This window comes from Pollachius pollachius (assembly GCF_949987615.1).
Source record: "Pollachius pollachius genome assembly, chromosome: 18".
NCBI lineage: Eukaryota > Metazoa > Chordata > Actinopteri > Gadiformes > Gadidae > Pollachius > Pollachius pollachius.
In genome coordinates this window covers 3,449,632-3,464,881 of record NC_136951.1, presented here as the reverse complement: position 1 = coordinate 3,464,881, position 15,250 = coordinate 3,449,632, and the positions used below count along the sequence as shown (strand labels likewise).

The 15,250-nt window shown below is 43.0% G+C and overlaps 3 protein-coding genes across 4 annotated transcripts; 2 read left to right on the top strand and 1 right to left on the bottom strand.

Annotated features, from left to right (window-relative positions):
* The first annotated feature begins 81 nt into the window (after positions 1-81).
* Positions 82-3,516, top strand: rpl7a (ribosomal protein L7a). The gene is made up of 8 exons (XM_079755408.1): positions 82-113; positions 828-948; positions 1,142-1,291; positions 1,701-1,841; positions 2,027-2,106; positions 2,327-2,457; positions 3,004-3,073; positions 3,378-3,516. The coding sequence occupies exons 1-8, from the start codon at positions 111-113 to the stop codon at positions 3,480-3,482; spliced, it is 801 nt and encodes a 266-aa protein (XP_079611534.1). The 5' UTR covers positions 82-110; the 3' UTR covers positions 3,483-3,516.
* A 3,476-nt stretch (positions 3,517-6,992) lies between these two features.
* On the bottom strand, positions 6,993-12,339 carry surf1 (SURF1 cytochrome c oxidase assembly factor). Of its 2 annotated transcripts, none has more exons than XM_079755730.1 (9): positions 12,188-12,339; positions 11,997-12,063; positions 11,591-11,727; positions 11,400-11,482; positions 10,845-11,036; positions 10,616-10,688; positions 7,474-7,636; positions 7,236-7,317; positions 6,993-7,151 (listed from the first exon to the last, which is right to left on the bottom strand). In XM_079755730.1, exons 1-9 carry the CDS (start codon positions 12,248-12,250, stop codon positions 7,085-7,087), a joined length of 927 nt encoding a protein of 308 aa, XP_079611856.1. In that variant the 5' UTR covers positions 12,251-12,339; the 3' UTR covers positions 6,993-7,084. The 2 variants fall into 2 exon arrangements, with proteins under 2 accessions (XP_079611856.1, XP_079611857.1); XM_079755731.1 differs by having other exon boundaries at positions 11,591-11,718.
* An 89-nt stretch (positions 12,340-12,428) lies between these two features.
* surf6 (surfeit 6) lies at positions 12,429-15,082 on the top strand. Its single transcript, XM_079755901.1, has 4 exons — positions 12,429-12,565; positions 13,106-13,336; positions 13,422-13,504; positions 14,204-15,082. The coding sequence occupies exons 1-4, from the start codon at positions 12,472-12,474 to the stop codon at positions 14,909-14,911; spliced, it is 1,116 nt and encodes a 371-aa protein (XP_079612027.1). The 5' UTR covers positions 12,429-12,471; the 3' UTR covers positions 14,912-15,082.
* Positions 15,083-15,250: the final 168 nt, after the last annotated feature.

The following is a 15,250-nucleotide window of genomic DNA, read 5'->3' as shown; positions in this document are numbered from 1 at the left end:
TGTTTACGGAAGTGACGCAGAGGTGTGCACTCCTTAAAGGGGTCCCCCTGCTTCGGTCGACGTTAAATATTACCCACAATCCCACGGTCTTCCTTTCTGTCTGAACCAACATGGTGAGTGAACAGCCCTCCGAGCTCGGAAATGTTTCACGGTTTCATCTATGACCATCACGTTACAATTTGCCACTTTAGCCCTGTATATTGTGATATTATCTTGTGAGTATCCTTCTAAAGCATACTTGTGTGTTATGGCAAGGATATTTTCTAGTGTTTAGATGAGGTGGTTGACAAACATCAGTGTAGCCGCTACGGTAGCACTCGTTACAGCAGTGGCCAACCGTTGCCAGCACGTCTTCAACAAAATGGTCTTAATACACCTACAGTGTTGTGTTATCCATACACTGCTGTGTCGATAGTTCAAACTGTTTCAGTTAACTCGCCAATGTGCTAAATGTATACCCAGTCAACAAAGTCTTGGTCCATACATTGGCTCTCATTGTAGCAGGCCGTAACAAGACTGCCTCTCTCAATAAATGCGTGCTGCATTAAAAGCTGTATGCTTGCTAAGAAACAATGATACGTTAATAGTTAACTATTGAACGTTTTTATATTTATATCCTTTAAGTAGACACTACGAACTTATATATTTGAACGAGCATGTGACTACTGGCTTTTGCAATGATGTATGAATTTCTTCGACTGAATCACCTATGTGGAATAATTGAGCTTTTTAACCCTGAGCAAAAGTCACTGTTTAGGAGTTGCAATTGAATTGTCAATTTTCGACATTTTCTGATCGTTGTGTTTGCATCTTGTTTCATCCTTTAGCCTAAGGGGAAGAAGGCTAAGGGAAAGAAGGTGGCCCCAGCCCCTTCAGTGGCCAAGAAGCATGAGGCCAAGAAGGTGATCAACCCTCTGTTTGAGAAGAGACCCAAGAACTTTGGCATTGGTAAGAAATCCACCTGTTTGGAGTCTTCAATTTAACCCCATGTTATGTGCAGATGATGTAAACGAATATTTGCTATCTAAACCAATCATGTTGACGAATTACTACCAAGATCTCTGATGCACCTTTTTTAATGAAACCAATGTTTTAAACTTTTTTTGAACCGAGTACTGATGACTTGTGGTTCACCCCGCAGGTCAGGACATCCAGCCCAAGCGTGACTTGACCCGCTTCGTCAAGTGGCCCCGCTACGTGCGTCTGCAGAGGCAGCGCTCCATCCTGTACAAGCGGCTGAAGGTCCCCCCAGCGATCAACCAGTTCACCCAGGCCCTGGACCGCCAGACCGGTGAGACGGCAGCATTTTTATTTAGAACTTAAAGAAACTGTAGGAAAGATTCAACATTTGAGGAAAAGGGCGAGATTCTAATAAACCCAAAAACGACCCCAAGATTTCATTAAATCAATTTTTGTTTCGCAAATTGTGTTCCATGAAGGTCTCTTACATCCCACATAGAGCACTTATTCTCTCCTTTATCTTGAACTTAGGCTAATTGGAGGTACTGTCTAGACTTAAAAACGTATTTGCTTGTGGGGCTTTTGCAGATGATGTGAAGAATATTTGCTATCTGATGAGCGATGCTGACTCCCACCAAGATCACTGATGCACTTGCCCAAATTATTTAGTCTCCCACCTCCCAAGATGAAAACTAATTTGTCAAGCAAATGTGAAACTTAACCTATTTCTATTCACTCAGCCACTCAGCTTTTCAAGCTGGCCCATAAGTACAGACCAGAGACCAAGCAGGAGAAGAAGGTGAGGCTGCTGGCCCGTGCTGAGCAGAAGGCTGCTGGCAAGGGAGACACCCCCACCAAGAGGCCACCGGTGCTGCGTGCTGGTGAGATACTCTTATACATTATCATGTGGTTCAACATTCTGGACTCACTGCAGTGATGTTTTGAATTTCTTCAACTGAAAAACTAATGAAGCTACCTTAACTTTTTAACCCTGAGCATTGGCCATGGTGTGTCCTGTAGATGTTTTTTAGTGAGCCACTTGGTTAATGGAGTTTCCCTCTTTCAGGTATCAACTCTGTAACCAGCCTCGTAGAGAGCAAGAAGGCCCAGCTTGTGGTCATTGCTCACGACGTTGACCCTATTGAGGTAAGACTAGATCCGTCCATTGTTTTCTGAAGTTTAGAATCCCTAGGGTGGTTATTTGCAGTGATGTTTTGTTGTTCTGAATCTCTCATGTAGATCCTTAAACACGAGCTTTTTAACCCTGAGCAAAAGCCCCAAGCATAGACTTATGCTTTTAACTTTGATTAAGAAATGTCCTTTTTGAAAATGGGTGGTAACGTTTTTAAACCTTTCCCCTTCCTAGCTTGTCGTCTTCCTCCCCGCTTTGTGCCGCAAAATGGGAGTCCCTTACTGCATCATCAAAGGCAAGGCCAGGTTGGGAAGACTTGTGCACAGGAAGACATGCACTTCAGTGGCAATCACGCAAGTAAACCCGTAAGTAAAACAAATCGATACCTTAGCTCTACCCATAACGCACCATTTCATTCAAGCTAACATGTCTTGACATATAATGGAAATAAATACCCTTTGTGCACCGCTGACTATAATCTTACAGTTTGGTAGTTGAGTGTGATGCAGAATCAGAAATCTACAGCGTTAAGGAAATATCAGTATCGACATTTGGGTCAGCCACAACTCAACACTAGCAATTACATATTTTTTCTGATCACATTGACCTTTTTGTAATAAATGGAACTTGCAGATGATGTTAAGAATATTTGCTAACTGATTAGCCATGCTGACATCCCACCAAGATCACTGATGCAAAATGTTCCTGGCCTGTTTCAAAGAATAAAACTTGTTTCAACATTTCCATAGACCGTTGCATTTCCGACTTGTATAGTCCATTAGGTTAGTCACTGGGACGAAATGGAAGTGTAAAGATTTAAAGAACCTTTCAATTTAATACTTGCTATTATATAGTATTTCAATATGCACCAGGTTTAGGGAATGTGCTTGTGTTCTGTCCTGTTCTTCTAGTGAGGACAAGGGAGCCCTTGGCAAGCTTGTTGAGGCCATCAAGACCAACTACAATGACAGATATGAAGAGGTGAGGAACAATTTTTAAATTTATATCCCTTCAGTATATTTGAATAAGCATGTGACTACTGGCTTTTGCAATGATGTATGAATTTCTTCGACTGAATCACCATGTGGAATAATTGAGCTTTTTAACCCTGAGCAAAAGTCAGTTTAAAAGATGCATTTAAGTTTAATTTTCAACATGTTCTGATCATTGTATAGATCTTATCTCTTAGCCTAATGGAAAGAAGGTGGCCTCGGCCCAATTGGATGTGGGATGGGACTGATTTGACCTAAGATCCCAATACCTAACCATTAATGTTAATTTCCAGATCCGTCGTCACTGGGGAGGTGGACTCATGGGAGCCAAATCCACAGCTCGCATCAACAAGCTGGAGAAGTCGAAGGCCAAGGAGCTTGCCACCAAGCTTGGTTAAATTGTTTTGGTTTCAAATAAATGTCATAATTGATGAGGTGCTGGTTTTGGTGTCATTATTTAACAATTGAATGGAAAGGGTTTTTTTTTTTCTTAGTAATGTTAACTTACTGGTGATTTTACTTCATTATGTAAAATGGCTTTTGCCACGATGGGACTTATTTAAAGAAGATTCCTTGTTGGACTAACGGGTGTAGCGCGTAAGTCTAATCATGGCTTCTTTCTAGCCGTTTCATCCAGTCAGTGTGCTGAAGGTACTGTGGTCAGGACATTTGACCACACCTCACTTTATTGTAAAGAGCTAGGCCATTCATTTTCATTGGACCTATAAGAAATTTGAGTTCCTTTTGAGGGCTGAGGCAATTCAGTCATGTTTTAACCATTGGGTTATAGAAAATGTATAGCTGTAGCTGTTAGGCATTTGTAACAGCCACTCGATGTAAATAAAATGGTTGACTTCACCATGTGCACAACAGAATTGGTAGTTTGGTTTACAAATTTCTTAACCTCTACCAACGGCAATGAACTTGACCAGGTGTATAAGTGCAGGCCATTAAACCCACAAAGTACTCAGTGGGAGGAGAAAAGTCATTCGTTCATCGGCGGTTAAGCTAGCCGTCACTTGCTTTCAAAATAAAAGCATCAGAATTTATGTACCCATGTCTACGCTTCACACAGTGCCAAAATATGCATATGTGAGGTTTTCCAACTAGTCAGTACGAGAACTTGTTTAATTGTGTCTATACCTCACTTCAAAGTGCTAACGTAATGCAATTTACAACGGCCAAAGTATACACGTGGGGTTTTCAAAGGACATTTTCTCAAACAATACAGTAACATCACATGGTCCCTTGTGTACTAGTAGTCAGTGCATCACTTTGTATGATCATATGACTTACTGCAATAACTTATCTAGAATTGCGTCTGTATTTCACTTCAAAATATTAACAATGCTATTTCCAACAGCCAAAGTATGCACGTGAGGTTTTCAAAGAACATTTTCTCCATAACCATACAGTAAAATCATATGGTTCATTGTGTACTAGTAGTGCAACACTATGTAAGATCATATGACTTACTGCAAGAACTTGTGTAGAAATTTGCCCGTACATCACTTCAAAGTATTCAAAAAATGCAATTTACAATGGCCAACGTATGCACGTGAGGTTTTCAAAGGACAAGTATACAGTAAAGTCACATGGTTCTTTGTGTACTAGTCAGTGCATCACTTTTTATGATCATATGACTTACTGCAAGAACTTATCTAGAATTGTGTCTGTATTTCACTTCAAATTATTAAAAAAATGCAATGTCTACATAAGTTCTGAGGCTTTTATTTTAAAAGCGTGTCACGGCTAGCGGCGCCGAAGCGCAGCGGTGCGCATTTCACGCGCGTCAATTGCCGCCCCTAGCACCAATCGGAAGCGGCGCGCTGCAGCACCGTTTTGATATGTTTAGAAAAAAGCAGATCAACAAACTTAGTCGGTATAGGCTACCATAACGTCATGCCAGTTGTTCAATGACTACATATATGGCCCTGATGCCCATGATCCTCTGTTTGTGCTTACAATGATAGTCACATTAATTAATAGTTACTTTATGTACTGTCGGGCAGTTTGTTTACGGTTTAGTCACTTTACACACTTTATTTACTTTCGTTGCTCTTTCTTTTTTCATTGTGGAATTTTTCATCTAGTGCATTAACAATCTCCATATGTACAGGACCTTGTATCAATCCGGGATGTACCAAACAGCTTTAAAAAAGCGCTTTTTCAGGGGTGGCGACGCTAGGAAATAGAACAGTGGCGTGAAGCCTAGTTGGGCGGCAAGGCGCGGGGCCGCGTCTTGAAGTGGTGATCAGATCCACTCAGTGTAATCCGTTTGGCAGGAGCAATAAACTGTCAGCGCATTTAATTAATCATACCTCACTGAATAGGCCCTACCACTGATTTTCATGCGTTTTTTTGTCAGACGTGTAGCTAGGATAAAGGACACATGGTTTGGCGTGTTTTATTATTCATAGTTGGCTTAACAGTAATAGAATATTCTTATATGCTTTAAGTGACCAGACGTCCGAGATCAAAACTGGGAACATAATCCCGAGAAGGGGAAAAAAACTGGTCAGCTTTTTATAAGTTGAAGAAACGATGTATGATAAGGCTATATATACATACATATATATATATATCCTACATAAACAATGTATGAATACATTAGATATCTATATATCTTACCTTATAGACTGTATCTCTGACTGTTGCTGCAGCAGCAGAGTTAATTCTGTCTTGACACTTTGTATTGATATTTTGTATTTACTTTTATTAACAACATTCTTTCCTTGATTTATAATGTTTACAGTGACTGTTTTATATATATTTTTTATTCATGTCGCTTTGGAATAAAGCGTCTGCCAAATACTTAAACAACATATATAAATATATAAAATCAGCTAAAACCACCAATCTGTTCCACTGGATTCAGATAAAACCAAATTCTGTCTTACCCAACGATGTTAGTATTTGAATATTGTTACTTGAATGACTCCATTTATATCATGGTTACAATTATACTGTTAAGAATGTATTGTCTTATACTTGGCCTAAAATGAGAATGCGTCATGATACAAATCTGCTGATGGAATGTTTATTTGTGGATGGATGGATGTAATAGACTGGAGTTTGCAGGTGGGAATTGATACAGGAAAGTTATCAGACCAGAACGAGTGAAATTCAAAATACAATAAAAAGCAGCCAGGGTAATTGCAGACTGACCGATCTAGTGTATGCAAGGCAATGTAAATGTAAAAAAATATCAATATCTGTGTGGGATTAAAACCCTAAAAGAGGACTGTTTTGCATAGCTTCTTTCTCGTGCTTCTTTGCTGAAGTTCAAGAGACGAAACACAGACACAACCAATGATAACAAGTCCGAATGGAGGTTGTCGATGCCAAACTGTGTTCCCCAAGCAGAAATACATCCTCTGTTCCAATCTCCTCTGACTTTATGCTGCTCCCTGGCTCCCCATCCCCACTTCAAGATGGCGGCCGCATTTCTCGCGTCCCAGCAGCCAATGCTGCGTCTATGTATGGGATGTCTATGATGCGCAGCACAGTTCAAGAATGTTCAGAGTATCTGGACTTTGAGTTGACTGATACTTTCCGAACAACCACATGCTCCTCATCACGATCACGCGCGAACCAGTTTCACGATAAAAGCACCTTTCCAATATTAACTGACTGGCCCGCGAGTTCCAGTTAAAAGAAATAAAAACCACGGGGTACTCAGAACCAGCCTGCGGGCCACATGTGGCCTGTATGATGCCCAGGTCTGAACTAGACTCGTTACTTTTCTTCAATGGCAAGAGACTCCTATATTGCACCTCTAAGGACAGCTTGGGTCATCCTCTTTGAATCGGCATGCCTGTGGTTAATTGATGGACCGCCTTTGCTAATTCCTATTGCCGTGGTTTTTTTTGTTGTTAAAATAGGTAGGATGTAGGCTCATACAAACGGAGATTTAAAATGATTTATTAAATAAGACATTGCACAACATGGAATAAAGAAAATGAAATGTTACAAGAACAACTTCAGTATTTCTGTTGGATCAAAATTTTATCCTCTTTATAAACTTTGCATACCACATGTAGGATGTTGCGGCACACAGACCATACCTAGGAAACAAAGCAGAAAGCAATCGTTAGTAATTCATTGCTCAACTTGACTGGTTTCAGATTTTATGCATTCAAGTTACTGACCATGTTGCAATGTACTGCATGTGCTCATTTCTTAGTGTGACTCTGGTCTGTCCTCCGATTGGTCCTCCAGGAGTGGTACTTTCTGTATGACAAAATATCAAGTATGAACTTACTATTGGCAAAAGCTAACAGAATATTAAACTAAAGAATTCAATGTATTATATTTCATACCTGAGTATTGTACAACAGCCGTGTATAGAATATGTCACATGTCATTTGTTATTCTTTGAAGACCTACCAAAGTCTGCATCGATGAAGATGGGCTGGGCTCCGACCACACTGGCCATGGCCTCCAGGTCACGGTAGTGCCAGCTGTTTCTCTCCACGTTGTTAGGCGGCACAAAAGGTTTGCGGACCTCAGTGAGCCTCACCACTCCTACCATTTCAACCTCACTCTCCGTCTATGGGAGGGAGGGATTATTAGTGTTGGCAATTACTGTAATTACAATTTCTGATACTGACAGCTGTTTATTAAGCTCTCCGATGATTAATAACCTCTTCCTTCAATAAACATCTATGAACTACATAGCTATACTTCGGATGTGTCTGAAGAATTGTCAAATTCATTATCAGTACTATTATTATTTTGGGGCATGTCTGCCCCTTTGATATAGCCGATTAAAGATTAACTGAACTGAAATTTGAAGTTTAGTTGATATAACAGATGTATTGTCTGCCTTCTCATTGGTACAATCACTAAAAATGGCTGAACTTGCTAAAAGGGATTAAATTGTAAGGTGAAAGTGTTACAGGGCGCCGCCATGTTGGATTTCAACAATCAGCTACGTCACTGGCATGGTAACCTACTCCTACTCTGTGGCCCTAGCAGCCATAGCAGGTAATGAGTCACGCCTGATTTCCACCGGGGACGTAAGCGCCGCGGTCACCGCTGCTGATCGCTGCCAATGAAGCCATCCCCACCGGGCGCGGTGTGGAACGTCTCAGCAGCGTCCCAGGAGCGGCGCGCTGCGCCGCAGCGCTATCATTCCGTAGCACTTCTATTTTTGACGCGAGCCGTTGCTGAACCGCGTCAATTTCAAGAGAGCAGATCGAGCCGGTCAATTTTCAAAATAAAACACAATACTCAGCTCATGTAGCCTATCACAAGTTCACATCAACATTACGTCATGACCGGTGGCACCAGGTCAGCAGTCAATCAATCAAGGGTCGGCAACATGGACGACGAGAGACTGATTGTCGAAGTTGAGCCACATAAAATAATTTATGAAATAAATCATTTTTTTTATAAGGACAATGTCAGAAAGGACAAAGCCTGGCATTTAATTGCAGTAGTTTTGGGAGTGGAAGGTGAGTACATTAGGTTTAGGATTAGCGTGATCTCGCGTGAATACGGCTGCCGTTCCGCGCCCAGTGGGGATGGACGCAGGGCATAGTTCGCAGCCGTTCCGCGGCGCATACGTCCCCGGTGGAAATCAGGCGTCAGGCTCTGAGGCTCGCTGAAATGGCTACGGAAAAGCAAACAACCACGTCTACGGAAGGATCATCTTATTGCATTGCCCCTGGCTGCAGTAATGAGTTTTATAGGGCCAAGGCAGCTGGGGTAATCATACATTTCCACAGGCTACCTTTGAATAGGAAACCAGCCCTTAATACATGGCTGGCAGCCTTAAAACTGACTAACCCTCCAATAGCCCCTGTCATATCAATCTCCACAAGCTAGCACTCCGACCATAAAGTGTATAAACTATTACTCCGACGATATCACAGATCTGTTTCCAAGCTGCTAATTAAACCACGGCGGGTCTGTAAACAGAAGTTCCAACATTTCCCTTTCTACTCACCCTGATGTTCCCCGACTAGCCGATTGCTGATGCAGAGGGAGTTAAACTCGAAGAAGTAGTTTCATAGTAAGATGTATCTGTCCAATATCGATATGTGCAATATCCATCAACATCCACCAGAAAGTAAACCTCCAACATCCACCTAAAGTAAACGTGACACTCGTGAATCCGCCTCGCATCTATGCTCATCGGGGGTATCTCCCAAAGTGCATCTAACATGTCTTTCAGGTCCCGTCCACCCGGAGCCGATTTTTTTGTGAAACCATGTCTTTAATAACCATGTTATTAGGCAGATAATAAACCATGTTCTTTAATAGGTCCATGGTCGCAGGGTGGTTTCAAATAAAACCGGACCTATGCGGTTTCGTGTTAGGATTTGTGTGGACGCTTGAAACGACGTTAGAGTTGCGTTGAAAGTTACAGGTTTTTTTTGTATTATGTTATGTATTTCTACTCAATCTAAAAGGTTAAACAACTACTATCTCCTCCTCGACTTGAATGTTTTTATACAGCGCGCAGGCTGGATGCGCGCAGGCTTGATGCGCTCCCCTTTTTTTGTGGAGAACCAGCGCCTTGAATAGGTACTACAGCGTTTGTACAGCTCGTCGCGTTTCCGCAATGAGTCCGGCTTTAAGGAAATATTCCTGAAACGCATCACAGGAAAACGGAGGGGAAATGGTCGTTTTCGCCTTGTTACTTGGTTGCTGTTTATGGGACGCTCCAGTGTCTCCGCTCGGACGTCCCTTAGAGAGGGCATGGCCACTTCCAAAACCACTCTCTCGCCGCACTGCATCCGAATTGACCTATGCAAAGTTATGCAACCTAATCCCACCATAAGATGGTCAAGGTTGACCGGGACCTCTCGGCAGCAGACCGATTCAATGGCAGTGTCCATGCTCCGGCAGCACCCACACGCACACCAGTCACACCCACACGATCCGAAGGTGGAGCTGGAGCCTGAAATTGACCCCTCTCCACCGGTTAGCAGTCGGACACTACAGGCATGTCCTTCACAGGCTCAAACGCGTAACCAGCAATATTAAAATCTCTATTTTCCGCCGTGGAGTGTAGAAGACGTTTGCGTGTCTGCAGCAACGACCTAGTCCTACCATGCCAGTGACGTCATCGGCGCTCTAATACTAAAAGACGCATTTTCTTTTGTTGCTAAAAATAGCTATATATTGAATTTTTTTTTTTTTAAATTCTGTCTTTTTTTTATAACGGTCATAACTAACACGTTATCGATGTTGATTATTTCAGTTCAGTTCATCTTTAAGTACAGATCTAGCGCCTAACATACATTAGGAATCTGAATATTTGTAGCCTTCTAGTGCAACTGTATAGACAAAATATCAATATAATATCCACAGGCTAGGGGACACTTCATGGAAATGTTTCCATATTATCCACATCCATTCAGTTTCCATGCGTTTCCAAGGCTGCTCACATGATTGTGGAACTAAACTACATTACACTGCTATGACACCTATGTGAAAGGGTTGATCAATCCTTTTTTCTAAATGCTTAGGGAGGATTATGGCCATCTGTGGAAATAAGACACTAATTAGAGTAATTTACCTGTCCCTTCATCCTGGTCTCTGGCCTGATCTTGTTCTTGGGAACATATCCTCGGTTCACCAGGATGGTGATTCTGAAGTACATCAAGAGTGACCATCAACTAACCCTAATTGACACATGGTCAATTGGAGTGTAGCATGCAAAATGTGGTTTACCTTGTTATCTTTCTTCATATTTAGGGCATACATATTACTTTCAATAAAACAATGATAGTTGAGTTGTCCGTTACCCCAGGTCAGTGCAGTGAAACGGTGTGATCACGTTGGCCCCCGTCTCCCCACTGGAAGACAGCCGGCCGGCCTCACGGGCCTCTTTCTCCGGGTCCACCGGTGAACGGGGCAGGATGTACAACTCCTTGGTGTGGTCGAACTGTCCACGCACCTTCACTCTCCTGTACTCCAACCCGTTCAGCTCAAGGGGACTGTAACCAGGAGATGATTGTCAAACACACTTTTAAAGGGGACATATCATACCACCAGGTGAGAGTGTGATTAGCCATTACAAGCAGGTTTGAAAATGTGCAGAATTGTGACATCACAGGTGGGCGTGTCCATCTAGATGTGTGCTGGATAGATCAGTCTACCAGCCTACCCAGGAGACTAGCAAACACTGCTCATCTATCCGTCACACATCTAGGTGGACACGCCCACCTGTGATGTCACAATGCTGCACATTTTGAAAACGGCTTGTAATGGCTAATCACACTCACACCTGGTGGTATGATAATGTCCCCTTTAACACATGCTTTTGTAGGGATGGATGCATTTAGAAAGTACGAACTTACTCAATAGGAAGAGGAATCGGTTCAGAGGTGGTGAGGCGCCTCAGGTCTTCAATCAGTTTCATCTTCCACTGCCGTCGTTTGACCTGAAAATAATGTTCCATTAGCGAAGGGGGTTTTAACTTGGTCCACACCATGAAAACTCACTACAGAAGTCATACCAACACCATGACAACCCACTACAGAGGTCCTACCTGCCAGGTTCCGAGGCCGAAGGTTGCGGTCGGGATGAGGAGGAGCATCCATTTGAGCAGAGTGTCCTCCCCTTTCACCGTGGCGGTGCCAGCCGTACAAAAACGGCGACTTAAGCTAGTGAACGTACCTAAGAATACTTATATAAAAAAATATCCAAGATTAGACAGTCATAATAAGAGTCAATCAAAGATTACACTAATATTACCAGCTGGCCCTGGGTCACGAAACCAACCTTCTGTCTCCTCAGGAACCTCACAGACTTATCGACTGAAGCTTGCTCGACATGACTAACGTTGATCTTAGTGAATCCAAAACCATGATGACATACAAAGAGGATGACCCAAGCTGTTCGTAGGTGTAATAATGAGCCTTGTATTGGCCAGAGGCTGGAGGCTGATGGCTCACCGTGAGGACGCTTCTGCTCGGTCTGCCTAGCGACATGTTCCACCTTATTCAGGTGAATGCTACGGGTCTGGAAACACAAACACATCAAACTAGTCAACTAAATCGTCTCTATAAACGTATTGTACGTTTCGATCCGACTTTAGACAACCATTAAGGTTGGATAACGTCCAGTGACATGTTCTCCTGCTTACCTTCTGGGTTAATGTCCTGAGCGCTGTGGTGGACCGGACCACCGTGGACCTCAACGTGTTCATAGCGAAGGGATAGTGTCAAAGATAGTGTCAGAGCCGAGGCTGGGTTCGATTATATACCACCATTGACCCACTACATAACAGTGGTGTATCAGAAATGGGGGACCATTTGAGTGTTACTACTTCCGGTTTAGGTTTCCCGGTCGGCAGGACCAGCACACGTGTGACATGCATCTAGTGAGATGTGCTGTGAAGTGAGTTAAGGCTAAACAACCACCGTAGACATGAGTAACCTGGCATCAAAAGACTCTTACATTCAGAAGTTGGCCAGTAAGATTTGTGCTCGGCAAGACCATGAACCAAGGAATTCAAAATTTGGTAAATATGTCTCCATTTATTTTGAAACCCATAAATACGTTTGTATCACGAGTTAAAACGTTATACACGATATAACTGCTTCAATCTGTACACTATATCAGTCCCTTTAACATGTATATAGGACGGTCTATGTTATGGTAGGCGTTTGACCATTGCATATAGTCACTGATAACGTTAGTGGCACAAGCTATCTGGGTTTGTTTGTTTGAGAAGATGGTATCATTTCATCGACAGTCCATAACTATTCTGATTAAAACACGCTCCTTGCCATTACTTAAAAAAATCCTTACAGTGTTCGACCTAGAGGGAGAACATAACTATGATGATTTGATCGTCAACTGAACTTGTGTTTCAGAAGCCAATGGAAGATTCATTTAATGTCTTTATTTAATTCAATGGCCAATTTGGTCCTATACGGACCTAAAATAAGGAAAAGACATCTCGGTTGTTGCCGGTCTTGGGTAATAGTGTGAAAGTAAAAGTGATGATGATGTACGTATACAACGTCTCAAGCATCCTGACCCTTTTCTGTCTGTGTAGTTCATTTCAAGGGTGAAGGAGACGGTACTTCCAAGAACAGCAAGCGTAAACAGAAACGCCTAAAGCAAAAAGCAATCGGTGACAAGAAAGATGCTCCACAATCTAAACGGAAGTCTGTGTCCTCTCCTGATGCAAAGTCTACAACCTCCCCTGCCGCTACGGCTGCAACACAAACTAACGGATCCAAAATAGTTGCCAATGGGAAAACGGCGACAACACAGTTGCCAAAAGGTAAAGGCAACACAAATTCCATTTGCAATGGTGCTGTTCCATGTTGCTCCTTTTTCAAACTGTGGCTGCAATTTGCCTCCTACAGGTGGGAGTGTCACCTCAGGTTTCTCTACAGTAGATCTTCTTCGCAAGAGACTACATGAAAAGATTGAAGAGTCTAAAGGACAGGTATGGAGTGCACAAGTGGGACTATTTGATGGTATTTTGCTCCTAATAACTTCAGTGAGTCAATGAAACATTGATTGAACTAGTCTTCATCTTTTTAATTGGATAACAAACACATCTAAAAGAGGTATCAAAGAGTTCAGACTTTGCATAGCCAGCCCCTCCCACCCCTCCTGCTTATTGTATGTTGTATGTCCTGGCACTTGTATTTCATACTAAGGTATAGTCCTTAGTTGTGTAGCATCTTATCCTAGCTATCTTTGTTGTAGAACAGGGAATGGGTTAAACTAGCGATTGTTAGTGCTCGGCACTTGGAACTCTATGAACATACTTACTGTATAGACAGCAATATTTTGTTTCACCTTCTTCTGACAAACACTTATTTATAATACTTACTTATTACTTATTGTAAGTCGCTTTGGATTAAAGCGTCTGCTAAATGTAATAAAAGGTGACATGGTATTTCTTTTGTTACCGATTGCATATTTTTTCCGTCCTTATCTGGTAAAACCATTTAGATTCACTGCAGGACTTCTGGATGTAGTATAACCGCAAAAACATAAAATGTAAAACCAAATATAACGATGAGGTAAATGGCTAATAACAGAAGTACAATATGTGGCAGCATCTGAATACCGGCACAAAAGAGTTTCCCAGCCACCGTCCTCTGGGCACCGACCTTATACTGCAAACTGTTTCCAGGGAACTCAGGACTCGCTTTCAGAGGCCGTCCAGGCCAAGCGGGCCAAGAGAAAGCTGGAAAGGGAGCGCAAGAAACGCAAGCGAAAGGAGTTCCTGGTGAAGAGGCTGGCAGAGAAGGCGGGCGAGGAGCTGGCGCAGCAGATCAAAGAGGAGGAGAAACCCCCCTCCACCGTCCCGGCACCCGCTCCCGCTGCCAACAAGCGGGACGAGACGGCCATCCTCTTCAACACGGTGGAGACGGTGGACGAGGTCTACGTGGACAAGATGACCAAGAAGCAGAACAAGAAGAAGCGGGTGAAGGGAGAGCTGACGCCGCTGACCGGCCGCAACTACAAGCAGCTGCTGGAGCGCGTGGAGGCGCGCAAGGCCAAGCTGGAGGACCTGCGGGCCACGGACGAGGGCAAGGCCCGCGCCATGGAGGAGAAAATGAAGTGGACCAACGTGCTGTACAAGGCCGAGGGCCTGCGGATCAAGGACGACGAGGCCATGCTGCGCACCTCGCTGAAGAAGAAGGAGAAGAGCCAGGAGACGAGGCAGCGGCGCTGGGACACGCGCAAAACCAACGTGGACGACAAGATGCAGCGACGGCAGGACAAGCGGCGCAGGAACCTCCAGAAACAGAAGAGCGCCAACGTGGAGAAGAAGAAGGACCGGGCCAGGAAGAAGGGCCGAGTGCTGCCCGGGGACCTGAAGAAGGTGTCGTTGTAGTGAACTGACATTACCTTTGAACCGTCTGACATGGGTATGGAAAGGCACCAGATATATTTTGAGAGGCCGTTAAATGAATTAAATGTGTGCCTGGCTGCAAATCATTGTTTTCCCTTGTTCAAGAATGAGTTGGTCATTTTTTTTTTACTTTCTATCTCCATGCCTCTTCTATCCAAAAGTACCTTCTGCTGTATTAAGTAGAAAATAAATGTTATTTTAACATTGTCTATAATTTGTCTGACTAATATGAATTTCTTCGTGAACACAATGAAGAACTTCTCTTAATGTGAAATCGGGACTCTCAAACAAATCTAGCTTCTTTTTTTTTTCCCAAACGGG

What these genes read in the sequence shown, in the direction of transcription:
- rpl7a (XM_079755408.1), top strand. An exon ending in GGCCCTGGACCGCCAGACCG is followed by an intron (nt 1,292 to 1,700) that starts GTGAGACGGCAG and finishes CTATTCACTCAG; the next exon opens with CCACTCAGCTTTTCAAGCTG. An exon ending in ACAATGACAGATATGAAGAG is followed by an intron (nt 3,074 to 3,377) that starts GTGAGGAACAAT and finishes GTTAATTTCCAG; the next exon opens with ATCCGTCGTCACTGGGGAGG.
- surf1 (XM_079755730.1), bottom strand. Translation starts at nt 12,250, where the DNA reads ATGAACACGTTGAGGTCCACGGTGGTCCGGTCCACCACAGCGCTCAGG. An exon ending in TCAGGACATTAACCCAGAAG is followed by an intron (nt 12,064 to 12,187) that starts GTAAGCAGGAGA and finishes TTGTGTTTCCAG; the next exon opens with ACCCGTAGCATTCACCTGAA. An exon ending in TTTCACTGCACTGACCTGGG is followed by an intron (nt 10,689 to 10,844) that starts GTAACGGACAAC and finishes GATGTACTTCAG; the next exon opens with AATCACCATCCTGGTGAACC.
- surf6 (XM_079755901.1), top strand. Translation starts at nt 12,472, where the DNA reads ATGAGTAACCTGGCATCAAAAGACTCTTACATTCAGAAGTTGGCCAGT. An exon ending in ACCAAGGAATTCAAAATTTG is followed by an intron (nt 12,566 to 13,105) that starts GTAAATATGTCT and finishes CTGTCTGTGTAG; the next exon opens with TTCATTTCAAGGGTGAAGGA. An exon ending in TTGAAGAGTCTAAAGGACAG is followed by an intron (nt 13,505 to 14,203) that starts GTATGGAGTGCA and finishes AACTGTTTCCAG; the next exon opens with GGAACTCAGGACTCGCTTTC.